Below are 12,741 nucleotides of genomic sequence, written 5' to 3' on the forward strand. Positions count from 1 at the left end.
TTGAATATTTTATTTTAGATTTTGTAACCCGCCCTGGTACCTATTGGTGAAGGTTAATTCCAGTTACTTGAAGATAAGTCATCTGGTCCTGGGGTCTGGGTTTGATGTATATTATTTCTCCTAGCCTAGCAACTATTTGAATGTCTGTCAAATTCAAGTAAAGTTACAGAATTAGACAAAGTATAAAGAAGCAAATCTGTAGTATGTAAGATAACTAGGTCAATGTTTAGATAACGAGGATTTAGACACAAACAATGCTGGAGTCTTAAAAACTGAGGCATTAGAATGATCCAAGGCTGGTTCTCCAGCTCTCATTGGTAATTAAGGACACTGCTCCTATTACTAGTTTAACAGCCCCCATGACTTTGTTTCTCTCTGGATTTTAGGCTTGAGATTACTAATAACTGTAAGTATTTTTAACAAAGGCACTTTATTACTAACACTGCCAGGTAATCTGCTTTATCCCTTCAGTAACATGTCATAAGATGTGATTCCCAAACTAGCCTGGTGCACACCAGTGGGCCACAAAAGGGCTACAATGTGTCTTTAAGTCTGTTGGAGGCATCCACTGCTGCATGCCTTTCAGAGAGGGGAGCCCTTGGGCAGCACTGATTCACCACTCCATTACATATTTATGAGCAGGAATGTCATCACAAGTGAGGGAGTAAGGATGCATTCCCTGTTGCTTCATCCCAAACTACAACTTGGAAGTTCCCATGTGCCACAGAGGGACTAAGGGTTTCTGAACACTGGCTTGGCCTGTATCTGACAATCTTGTGCAGAAAATGCAAGTGCAACTTTTTCTGCCTTCTAGTGTTCGGACAAAGCATATTAATCCTCTGAAAATCTGAATGCCTCTTCTGAATTCCTGCAATTTATCCCCATTTGCTTAGAGTAAAAGAGCAAGTCTTCCAGGTACGTAAGCTCAGGTTACCTCTTTAGAAATTAAGCACTGGAAAGGTCCAGATCATTATACAAGGCTTGTAGTTCTTTGTAAAAATCCCAATGAAAGGAGCTGATTTGGGAGGTGGTGGGCTCTCCAACGCTGGAGGCATTAAGGAGGTAGCTGGACAGCCACCAGTTGGGTATGCTTTAACTTGGATTCCTGCATTGAGCAGGGGGTCGGACTCGATGGCCTTATAGATCCCTTCCAACTCTGCTATGATCTGAAGTAGAAGACTTGGAATAATATATTGTTAAGACCTATTCCCTTGCTACAATTCCTCTCCAGATTAAACCTGGAATTACTGGTGCCCACTAAACAGCAAGCCATGAACTAGGAGGGTGAAGCAATGTGATGTATGTCCAGGCTACAAAGGGGGAATGAGCCACTTGTGAAACAAATATCTTAAAAACTGCAGATGTGTGCTGACCTGAAAATGAATTCCACCAGGGAGTATGAAAGAAGCATTGCTGAAGTCGATATAAAAGGGGAAAGGAGGGGCAGCAACTAATTGTTGCAGGTGGGATCAGGACTTGGTGATTGTTACAAGAGTTGTGAGCAGCTTGGTGACAATGCTGCTATTTTGTTTTCTAGGGACTTCAGAAGATTACACACCACAAGTAGACTTTTGTCCTGTTTCGAACACAGACACAGGTTATCTTGGTTTCCCCAAGTCGATCTCAGTAGCAGGCACTTTTCATTTTTTTCCATAAAGACTTTTTCCCTGCCACAAGTCCACACGCATCAGGCATTCTAGTTGCAGGCTTCTCTTAAAAGTTGCCAGGCCTTGTTTTCATTTCTACTTTCTTGAAGGAGTACTTCTGATTGGTTCTTTTATCAATCAAAATGTACCATGTTCCCCAGTAGATGCCATTGGTCACCCCACTATAGTGTCCATGGTGGTACTTCCCATTAAGGTTTGCTGCGAGGCAAGAGTCAAACCACCAGCCAGCCCCATAGTACGCACCACAGTTGCCCACAGGGTAATTGTCATTATCACTGTCCCAAGTTGTGAAGCACTTGTGGTTGTGGTTGTAGTTGCGGCTGTAGCTCAGAGCGTTGCCTGCACTGCCTTGATATTCCCGGGCTGTCAGGCGATACTTGTGGGCTTCGCTGGACACTTTGAATTTGCGATAAATGGCATACCGCTTGATGCCATGCCAGTCCTCCAGCTCTACACGCAGGGCGTGTTGACCCACACGGGTTAAGCTATGGAGGTGCTCATTGCCCAGCCAATGCTCCCCTTGTAGACTGCCAAATCCCTGCCTGTACTCCTGCCAAGTGCGGTTGAAATCCACAGTGCCATCCTGTCGGCGCTGGATCATGGTCCATCCACCACCATCTGTCACCATGTCACAGTATGCCTGGCAATATGCAAGATGAGGGTTAACAGCAGAAGCCAATAGAGTTCCCCCAAAAGAGCTTTTTTCTGATAGCTCCAGGCCACTGAATCATGCCATATTATTGCCTATCCTGAAAGGCAATTCTCTCCTGCCAGAGCTCATTCTAAGGGAATGTTCACTTTGCGTACAACATCAGGTGCTTAGCCAGCTTTAATGGTCTTTTCCCGGCTCCAGGGAACCTTGGGAACTGTAGTTTTGTGAGGGGGCGCAGGGCTAAGTGAACTCGCAGGCTATGGTCTGAAGGCACATGAGGCCACCACCTTGCTGAAGCTAAGCAGGTCTGGGTCTGGTCAGTACTTTGATGGGAGACTGCTTGGGAGCTACTTGTATACAGCCTTGGGTTCCATGATGAAAGAAAGGTGGGCTAGAAATGTAAGAAATAATAACTCTCAGCACTGTCACTAAACAGCCTTTGAAAACATGCACATATGATTAACGATGAGTGGCAGAAATTCATGACCCACCAGCTCGTGCCATTTTGGAAATTTTATTTTCAGCATTTTAAATTTATTTTTGTTCTATGGAGTCTGTGCTATACGTTGTCAATGCAGGCATGTTGCATCTAACCATCTTTTTGTTTTGTTTTAATCAACTGAATAGTGAACATCGCTATTTTTGTGAACTAAACGTTTTGTTGTTGTTTTAAAAAAGTCATCCAGGGCTGCATTTCCTCTGTCCTGCACTGGAGAACATACATAACCAGATATGGGTGGGTGTTTTTTTTTTAAAAAAATGGGCCTCAGTAAAAGCACAACTATTTTCTCATAGGAAGGCTCTCTTCCCTACAGCAAGTCTATCCTCTTCTTTGCTATATTCATACACATTTAGCTAGTTCCATTTAAAAGGCTAAAACTGGGGCACACTGTGACCATGTGGGGGGAAAGGCCACAAACTACTCTTTAAACATTTACTTGTACCCAGGAGCGCAATGGCGAAAAGGATTGTTCTCACCTTCCTCTACCCTTTCAATATATGCTAATGAAGGGCATGAAGATTCTGATCTGTATTAGTGATGGTAAGGATATGATATTTACTCCAGATTAATTAATGCAAAGTAAAAGCATCATGATCCTGCCAAGGAAAGCAGTCTACTGTGTGAGCATCTCTACTTGCATTCTCTAGCAATCCAAAGGTGGCACTGCACATGCACAAACATTTTTTTAAAAGCCAGAATCCCACCAACTAGCTGTTTAGCAGGAGATGGAGGGAGATGGTTTCAATCCCTGCTTGCTCCCAGCGTAAGTTCAATTGACTTATTCTGAAGTGATGAAAATGGATCTTTTCCTCATCTCACAGATCTCAAGTTTATTTGGGTTTGATGGAGCCTGGCAGGAGAAGGAAGTGACAATGAAACAGGTGGAGTAGGACCCTCTTGGAACTGCAGCTGTGGTTTGGGGGCAGGGAAAGAAGAGGGGCCAAGCCTAGCTAGGTCTGTCCTTATCCTCACAGCTTCATCGAAGTAGCTTGGTGGGTAAGAAAACCCTGGATGCCATGCTAGGGTGATATGCCAAGCAATAATATTACTGCCTGTTCTGGCTGTTCTTCTGATTGCACACACACAATACTATTAAAAGTATAAGATGTGGAAAGAGTGGATGAGGGGGAGGAAAGCATTGCCACAAGTCGAAATTAATTCTGAAATTAGGGGTCCTTTCCCTCCCTTTGGCTGCCCCAAGCCATTTTGCTAATTGAGACATAGCAGGAAAGAGCAACTATCCCTACCTCACCCGCCAGTCAAGGTGTACAGTACACATGGCCAGTCAAATTATTTAGCACCTGAGGCAGAAAATCTCACAAGCCCCTCTCCCTCCTTGGCAGTAAAAGTACAACAACAACCTGTTCTTTCATGACGCTCAATCTGGCCTGATTCCCACATAACACTAAGCCAAACCATAGCTTAGTGTGAATGAACAGGTTCTTGCAGAAGAATTCAAGGCCACTTTGCTCCTTCCTGATTGCTTTTTTGCTGCACTGAGCCAAGCTATGGTTTGGCTTAGCATGTTGTGTCAACCCAATGGCCAGGAATAATGGGAATTGTAGTCCAGCTACTTCTCTGGAACCAAAGGTTAGGAAAAGCTGGGGTAGAGGACATTGTCAGAAAAGTCCACAGAAGTTAAAAGTGGGATATATGAAGTTCAATAACAAGAACTCAAGGAACTTTTCCATAAATTCCATAGAGTTCTACAAGACCATGAGGAAAATATAAAATAGAATAATATTAAATGTGCGATCTTAAACATGCTTATTAAGGAGGAAGCGGCATTGAACACAGTAGGACTTTTGAATAAGCATGCATAGGATTGCACTGCACAATATAATCTACCAATAATGATGCAGAGGAGGATGAATGGAGACTATCCACCTTGGGAACATATCAATGAAAATCTTGTGGTGTGACACTGGATGCAAACTACATGTACAGTAACGTAATAGTGGAGCAAGAATTTGCATACGTACCGCAATTGTGCTATTTTTGGCCAAGTGCAGACCCACTTGGTTGTGTACGTGGCTTATTTATTTCATTAAATATATTCCTCAAACTACCTACCTTACCTCAAAGGGTTGCCGGACAGGAATGGGCTGGATGGTATATATCCCATTGTCTCTGATGCCCTGTTTGTGGATTTCGGCACAATCCCGAGGATACTTTTGCCCAGAATTTTCAGAGGGTTCCACTAGAAGTACATAGGAACATAGGAAACTGCCTTATACTGAGTTATACCATTGGTCCATCTAAGCATAACAATCTGTGATAAACCACAGGGAGCTGGAAATGGGAACACCCGATCCTGGCCATATTGCTGGCTTTGAAGGATTTTTTCTGTGACATGGGACCTAGAAACTGTATTACACTTCAGCTGACAAGGAGCAGAAAAGTCTTTTGATGATAGGAACAGATGCAAGATGTACACAGCAAGATATGCCTCTCTGAACGCATAACACCAATGTGAGTAAATGTGGTTGGAGAGTAGGACTGTGCTCCCTGATCACTCTTAGAGCACTGCTGCCTGCTTCAACACACTCATATATAGTGATCAAAGGAGGTCTCCACAAAGAGATAAGAAAATAACATGTGGATCAAACCTATGTGTATTGTACTCCACACTCTTGGACTGTAATTAATCATCAGGTACAATATGTAGATGCAAGGCAGGAATGCAGGGGGGGGAGCAGAGTTGTCTTTGCACACCTGGGTGGTCCATGTGAATAGGGCATCATTTCTGTCCTGTGTCTTGACCAAAGCCATTTCTCTTTCCAAACCTCTTCCTTTGTCCTCCTTGTTTGGCTTCATTTTAAATTGTAAGCTCCTGCACTAAAGCACCATGCATGCTGATATATATATCCACCCAGGGAATTTTTATTGATGAGCAGCTATATAAATATTATGCAATCGGAAGGCATTGGTGGGAGGATGGGAATTCAAAGGCAGTTCTTCCACTTTATCTCATCAGGGTGGTAGTAAGGACAAAGGACCACTCTTGCATCCCTCTGTCTTTTTTAAGTTTTCAAAACTATTTCCCTCACAATAAATAGGATCGATTTACACTAGCTCTTGGGCTGGACTAAATTTATTCTGAGTTTGGGGTGGGTGTATCTGGAAAGGCTTTGAATCCTTTGGAGCTAACCCTTGCCATGGTTCTCCCCTGTCACATATCATCCTGACACACACCCTTTTTGGCCCTTCTGATGTTGGCACTCTGACATCTGTGGGGTGAGGAGTCAGGACCATTGAAGCAGCCACCATGCTGAACAGAGGGGGTCTCTGTCTGATATCTCATGTCCTCTAAGTAACAATATAATAGATTTATACTAACCCAAAAGTGCTGGTGTCTCCTCAGTCTTGTGCTCTTTCCCTATATCTGAAAGAGAATTTGGAGTCCGTGAGTGAGACTACTACAAAGTGCTTCTTGTGAAAAGCCACCATCCACTCTCTTCTCAATATTTGTGACTGAGTTATTCTAGTGTTGAGTTATACAGATTTGCTAAATGTGTGGACCAACTTTATGTTACAAACAGAACATTGAGACCCAATTTTTCTATGTGTATGACTGCCATGTGACCATCTACGACAGGAGTGGGGAACCTCCAGCCCATGGCCCAAATGCAGCTCCTCCCTCTCAGGCTCCCTATTTAGCCTGCGAGGCTATTTTGGAGAAGCCATAGCCACCTGTCCTATACCTGACATCATACATGATTGTTCAAAGGAACAATTGGGAGCTTAAAGTAGGCTCTTGACTGCTCCTTTGCTAGAACCATGCGTGCTCCCAAGAGACCATCAGCTGATCTGCAGTAGAAGCGTGCTTTGCTCAAAAATGGGGAACCGGTTTCCATTCAACGGAAATTGCACACTCTCAATGTGCTTTCCCCAGCAGTAGTGGCAGGAGACAAAGGGGAGAAATAATTCTCTGCTCCCTCACCCCGCTTTTGATGCTGTATTGTAAACTGCAGGCTTCTTTCTCAAGTTTCCATCAGTGGCAGTAGGTGCTTGGGAACTCCCACAAGGGATTTTGACAGGTGGGTGGGATAACTCACCTGTCAATCCCGTGGAGGGATAAATTGTGGGTAGGGGAAGATTTAGCAACCACCGCTCTGGCTTCCTTTTGTTTTTTCTACTGGACGCACTACACACACTTCCTACATGATAGGTGTATATATTCAGATCTAACTGCTAGGCTCACCGGCAGTCATGTCAAGTTTGGCCCTTAGCAAAAATGACCAAAAGCAAAGCTGAGACACTGGACTGTAAACACTTTGGGTGATTTATCATTTCCATGGCAGGGTTCCTCCAATCAGTCCTTGGGTTTTCATATGAGAATTAAGGGCTTCCTCCGACCCTCTTGTTCAACTCCAGTATTTGCAATGCTGGGGCTGAGCATGTAGTCAGATTGACTGGGCTCTATCCACAAAATGGCACCGCAAGTTTCTTTCTTCATCCCTCTCCTTTCCACCCCCAAATTCAGTACAAAATACACCCAAGTGCAAAATAAGCATGTGTATTTCCCAGCATCTGCTGTCTCTTCAAAAATACGTGCAAGCAGCAAAAGATCAGCAGCAGTTGGCCCCATCTCTGGCTGTGCTTTATAATGGGAAGCATTGAAAAATACACGTGTGCATTTCACACCCGAGGATCCAAATGTAAGGCTTAAGTCTCGGGGAATGGATATCATTATGACCCCGCTCTGAGATTTCATCAGTCCCCCTCCTCCTGCAACCGAAAAGAGCCAGGAGCTGAGTTTCCTTCTGCCCAAGTGAGGAGACGCCTTGATCCCACAGACCAAAACATCTGGCGCTACCCCCTAGCCCTGGCTTTTTGACTCTCCGACAGCAAAATATCTTGGGCAGACATCATGCTGCCTGCTCCCTCTCCCATAACAGCATCTTCATATCTCTGTTCCTCTTTTTCTTTTCTGGCATAATCAGGGAGGATGTGGAGTGGGAGAGGGCACTATCTGAAGGCCCAATCTGAGAAAATGCTGAACAGTGGGGTGATTGTGTTCAACAGGAAGAATTGCTCCCTTTTCATCATCCAACAGCCTGATAGCTATACAAGTCAGCGGCAAACCCCTCAACCATTGCTCATTAACAGAGCATCCAGCTGTCTGGAAATCCCGGCCGGGACACAAACTGTTGGGATGTCAGATATCAAAGAGAAAGAGGGATGGAATATGTTAAGCAGCGGAAGTTGGGAAGGGAACGAAATGTGTTTTTAAAAAAAGAATGAAAAAAGGCCAGGCAGATATGGAATGAAAGTTTTGAACGCATTGTCAGTCCCCACCCATTCAATCCAGGATACCACAAGGGGAAGAGGACCAATTCACATGACCAGTTCAGCACACGGCTTTCATTCAGCATGCGCACTGCTGAGTTGGTGATGTGACTGCTCTTGCATGTGCAGGACGCTGGCATTCTTGTCACGATTTATTCTGGCCATAATTTAGGTTGACTACACAATGCCAACCCGCTCGCCAAATTAGGGCACATATGAAGCGGGTTGAGCTTGGCATTGTGTTGTTATGTGCCTTGCCATAAGTCGTAGTCGGAGGCACATAACAACAACACAATGCCAAGCTCAACCCGCTTCATATGTGCACTAATTTGGCCATGTGAGACTTCAGCATGGGCTTAAATAGGAATATTATTATAATTTGTTAAATTTATATCCTGCCCTTCCTCCCAGGAGGAGCCCAGGCGGCAAACAAAAACACTAAAAGCACTCTAAAACATCTTAAATACTTTAAAAACATATTAAAACAACTTTTAAAAAATCTTGTTAAAAAAGCATTAATGTGTTTCTTTCCTAGGAAAGACTTTGCCTTGTTGATTTTGGGTTGCTAGGTGCAAGAGCTATGGGGGTAGTGGTGAGGGAGATGATTGCTCCGTCTCCCATCTATGCCAGGGGTCAGTAATTGAGGGGTTGCAGAGAGAGGGAGTTCATCCCTACTGGGGAGGTTGTAGGTTAACCATGCTTGCCAGAACATGAGCTAGGGTGGAACAAATGACTAACAGGAAGATGTATAAACACTCAGCAAGCACTGCAGGATGAATGCAGGATGAATGTTCATTGTCGTAATAACCACCCCGTAAACAAATCTGAACAAGTGCTCAGTAAAGACCAGACACTGTCTAACCATGTGAGGTTTGTGCAAGGAGTCCTGCCTCTTTTGGCCTACCAGGTACAGCATGACCAAAGGAAGACAGTGGGGGTCCACACACAGTGGCCTGGGGGGGCATGGCTTCCTTCTCTTCTTGCTGAGCACTCCAAGCTCTGTGTAAGCAGGGAGGGGAGGCTGTATTCCACCAGACTACTGTGAACTATTTACAAGGCTTTATTTAAAACTTCATGCTGCAAAACATGATTCAGAACCAAACGAGTTTGCTGGTGGAGGTAGGAATGAATTACAACTTACATCTCTGGAGCATTCGCAAGTAAAGACAACTGGAGTAGGCATTTCTGCACCTTGCACAACCTTAAGGGTCTACGCACAAGGCCAGTGGCAGCCAGTGAGGTGGTATGTTAGAGGTGTATGTTAGAAGCAAGTGGTGGCTTGTGCAGGTGTGATGTTGGTGAACAGGGATTGAATTCCATACCAGACATCACTGATCATTTATCAGCATCATGCCTACGCCCTGCTGCGCAACCTGCCCTCTGCCTCAGTTCCCAAAATGACAGTGAGCTCCCTTTTCTATTGGCTTAGTAGCAGCAGCAGCCGCCACCATTTGCTGCTTTCCACCCCACTTCACTGGTTGCCACTGCACACACACACACCCTTTGTATTTATTTTATTTTTCTAGCATAAATGACCATTAGCACTCTAGAACCCTACATCTTGATATTTTTTGGCCCTCATTCCTCTTCCCTACCCAGCTAGGCTCTGGGCAGCTACATCCCTTGCCCTTCCCTAACTATGGCCCTGGATAGAGATGATGGACCACGTGAGATTCATTTGGCAGAGACACTTAAGACTGGATGGATTTCCAGTTGGATGGGATCAAAGATTCCTTGTCTGCTTTCCCTCTGTCTGCTGGGATCCCTTGGGGATCTGTTCTTGGCCCTCTGCTCTTCTCTTTCTACACACTGTCCCTAGGTGACCTAATCAAATCACATGGCTTTCAGTACACAGGCAAAGCACAGGCTGACTACATCTTACAAGCTTTTCTGAACATAACTGCAGCAGCAGTCCAAAAGGACACCAGTTAAAGAGTCTCACCCTCTTCCTATCTCTCAATCCTGAAAAAGCATTTGATTTGGTACACTGGAAAAAGGCATTTTTTTCATACATGAGGCTTACAAAAGTGGTTCCATTTCAAAACCACTTTGTACAGTGAATGTAAAACCCACTAATTCATGTGACAAATGCCCCTCTACATAAACAGCACAAGAGGTGCTGCTCAACAGTAATTTAAGTCTTATGTGCGGAAATGCCCTCCGTCAATGTTTCAGAAACACTTCAAAGTTCATTCTTGTCTATTTCAGGGAGTCCTCCTGTATGAGCTTCCTCATCCCCTCAGGTCTTGTGGGCAGATTCTACTCCACAGCCAGGTTCCTCTGCAGTAATACCTTACCCATGAAACTCACCCTTGGGATGCCTGTATGACTCAATATGTGGGTACCTTCCAGGGAGGTATTAATACATACCTGTTTCATAAAGTCGCTGGAGTAGTGTAAAATTATTTCAATCTGTGCTATAGACAAGGACACACAGTTGTTTTAGCTATTTTTAACAAAGCCTTTAAAAAAAAAAAGTAGATACATGTGGATTGTTTTTATTGTATTTGAAAATCAGCCTTGGGATAATAGCGTAAGGGAAGGTAGAAACAGAATGAATGTGTGCGCACACACAGGGGATTCAGCATTATCACATAACATGATTATTCGGTGGGAAGGATTGGTAGATGGGAGGATTAGATTCCTTTGTATAAAACACATCTGTTAATATTAGAGAATGCTTTGGGCATAGGATATCGAGCATCATAACCAGAAATTCAACTAGATTACCTCTTGGGTGTTCTATTAATTCCATGTGTGTTTGCAATCATGATCACTCCTAACAAGGCTGCTTGTTTGTTTATTTCATTATATCCCTCTTTTCTCCTATCATGGGATATCAAGGCAGCATACATAGGATTCCTAGGTGATCTCCCATTCAGGCACTTGCCAGACACAGAGCTGGTTAACTTCAGCAAGGTTGCTGCATCATGAGCCTTCAGATTGTGCCCCACCCTGGACCTTGTTGGATTCATTCCACTAGAGAAGAATCTATCTCATCATACTATAAAAGAAACAAAGAATGGGAAGTGAAGACCCCGGGTATACTCACCAAGAATGGACATCTTCAGAACTGATTCACTGCAAGGCAACTTGCAGCCAGAGAGAATCCCCAGCAACAAGGCCACCAAGGAATTGAGTTGCTCCTCTAGGCGATGTAGATTAAGCCGGCTCTCCTCTTGCAGTTTCTGCAGGCTTGATGCCACGGAAACCACTCTGGTTTCCACCAAGCTGAGTCGGTCCATCAGAGTCCTTGTCTTGGAAGGGGTCTTGTTGAGGTCTCCAGTGTGCTTCAGGATTTGCTTGAATTCCATCTGTGGCTCACCAGGAGGGACATCTTGCACTTCCTCTGGGGTTGCCAATTCTTCAGGCACAAGAACATGGAGCTTACAGCTCCCCAATCCATCGCAGCCACCTTCCGGCAAAGAAAGAGGCATGGCCACTAAAGACCCTGAGCACGCCGGGTTGTCTTCTCTTTGGCTGCATTCGGGACTGTCTGAATTCAGGCTTCCTGACTTTTGCAGTACCGTAAAGAGGAAGCCCAAGCAAGAAAAACACTTGCTGAAGGGGGGGAAGAGTTTCATTTCTCTCGCTGCTGCGTCCAAGAAAAAGCCACACAAGTTCCAAGAAGGCAAAGGCTGAGAGCTGCTGCAGCAGGGCTTCTTCTGCCTCCACAGGCGAGCTTCTCTAGGCCGGGAATTCCACTCCCAGGTTGGGTTCGAGCAACCTGCCTCGCAGAAACTGTGGAGATTTCGGGGCTGTGAGGAAAAGGAGGAGGGAAAGGAGAGGCACACAGATAAAGGAGTGTTTGAGACTGTCCAGCAGATTAGCATGTCACAGGCAATTAAAGCTAGGCCCCTTGCGGGAGTCAGCAATTAGCGTCCTGCTTGGGCGAGCTTTGCCCCCAAGCAAGAGGGCTTGACTTGGAAGGCCTGTAATTTGCCTTGACATTAAAGGCACACGGAAATTGCCCAAATGCTAGCAAGGGAGATGAGTGAAAGGAGCTGCAATCTCTGGCATTGATTGCTGGCCTTTGGCACAGTGTGGCCACCACCCATCACACATTAAGCAAGGCATGTACTCACAGTCCTCTTCACTCTCCAAAGCCAGAAGGCTTCATATGCACACTCCTAGTGCCAGATTTGACAAACTTCCTTCCTCACTCCCCAGCTTCTACAATTGTGCCAGCTGACTCTGTCCTGTGGGAATAGCCTTGTCCCCAGATCTCTAAATCCTGGCCCCACATCCTGACAGCAGGACTGTGGTTAGGGGATGACTGGGAGGTGGGGAATCAAGCCCTGAATTTCCTGCCCATTTTTTTCCTTTATGGGGCAGTTGGGTACATTGCAAAGCACAGCACTAGCAGTAAGATCCTAGCCATCTACCATCCCCATAGCTAAAGTATGGAATTTGATCCCACAAGTTTGTAGTCTACTAAAACCCTTAAAACCTAGTGGCATCACACAAGTGTTCTGGAAGCAGTTCTAAGCAACTCAAATCAAAAGAAAGTGAGCGACTGCATTCTGAACCATCTGAACAGTTATTAGTGGTATCATCTAGTCTTGGAAGTTACAAGAAGGAGACCCTCTTCTTGGCTGCTATCTCTTATTGCCTCCTCTTAAGGGGTA

At 44.9% G+C, this 12,741-nt stretch overlaps 1 protein-coding gene across 1 annotated transcript; it reads right to left on the reverse strand.

Moving 5' to 3' along the window:
- Positions 1-289: 289 nt before the first annotated feature.
- Positions 290-11,697, reverse strand: LOC133382334 (fibrinogen-like protein 1). Its single transcript, XM_061622026.1, has 4 exons — positions 11,166-11,697; positions 6,162-6,206; positions 4,900-5,021; positions 290-2,307 (listed from the first exon to the last, which is right to left on the reverse strand). The coding sequence occupies exons 1-4, from the start codon at positions 11,695-11,697 to the stop codon at positions 1,714-1,716; spliced, it is 1,293 nt and encodes a 430-aa protein (XP_061478010.1). The 3' UTR covers positions 290-1,713.
- Between the last annotated feature and the right edge of the window lie 1,044 nt (positions 11,698-12,741).

Source organism: Rhineura floridana, chromosome 3 (assembly GCF_030035675.1).
Source record: "Rhineura floridana isolate rRhiFlo1 chromosome 3, rRhiFlo1.hap2, whole genome shotgun sequence".
Classification (NCBI taxonomy): Eukaryota; Metazoa; Chordata; class Lepidosauria; order Squamata; family Rhineuridae; genus Rhineura; species Rhineura floridana.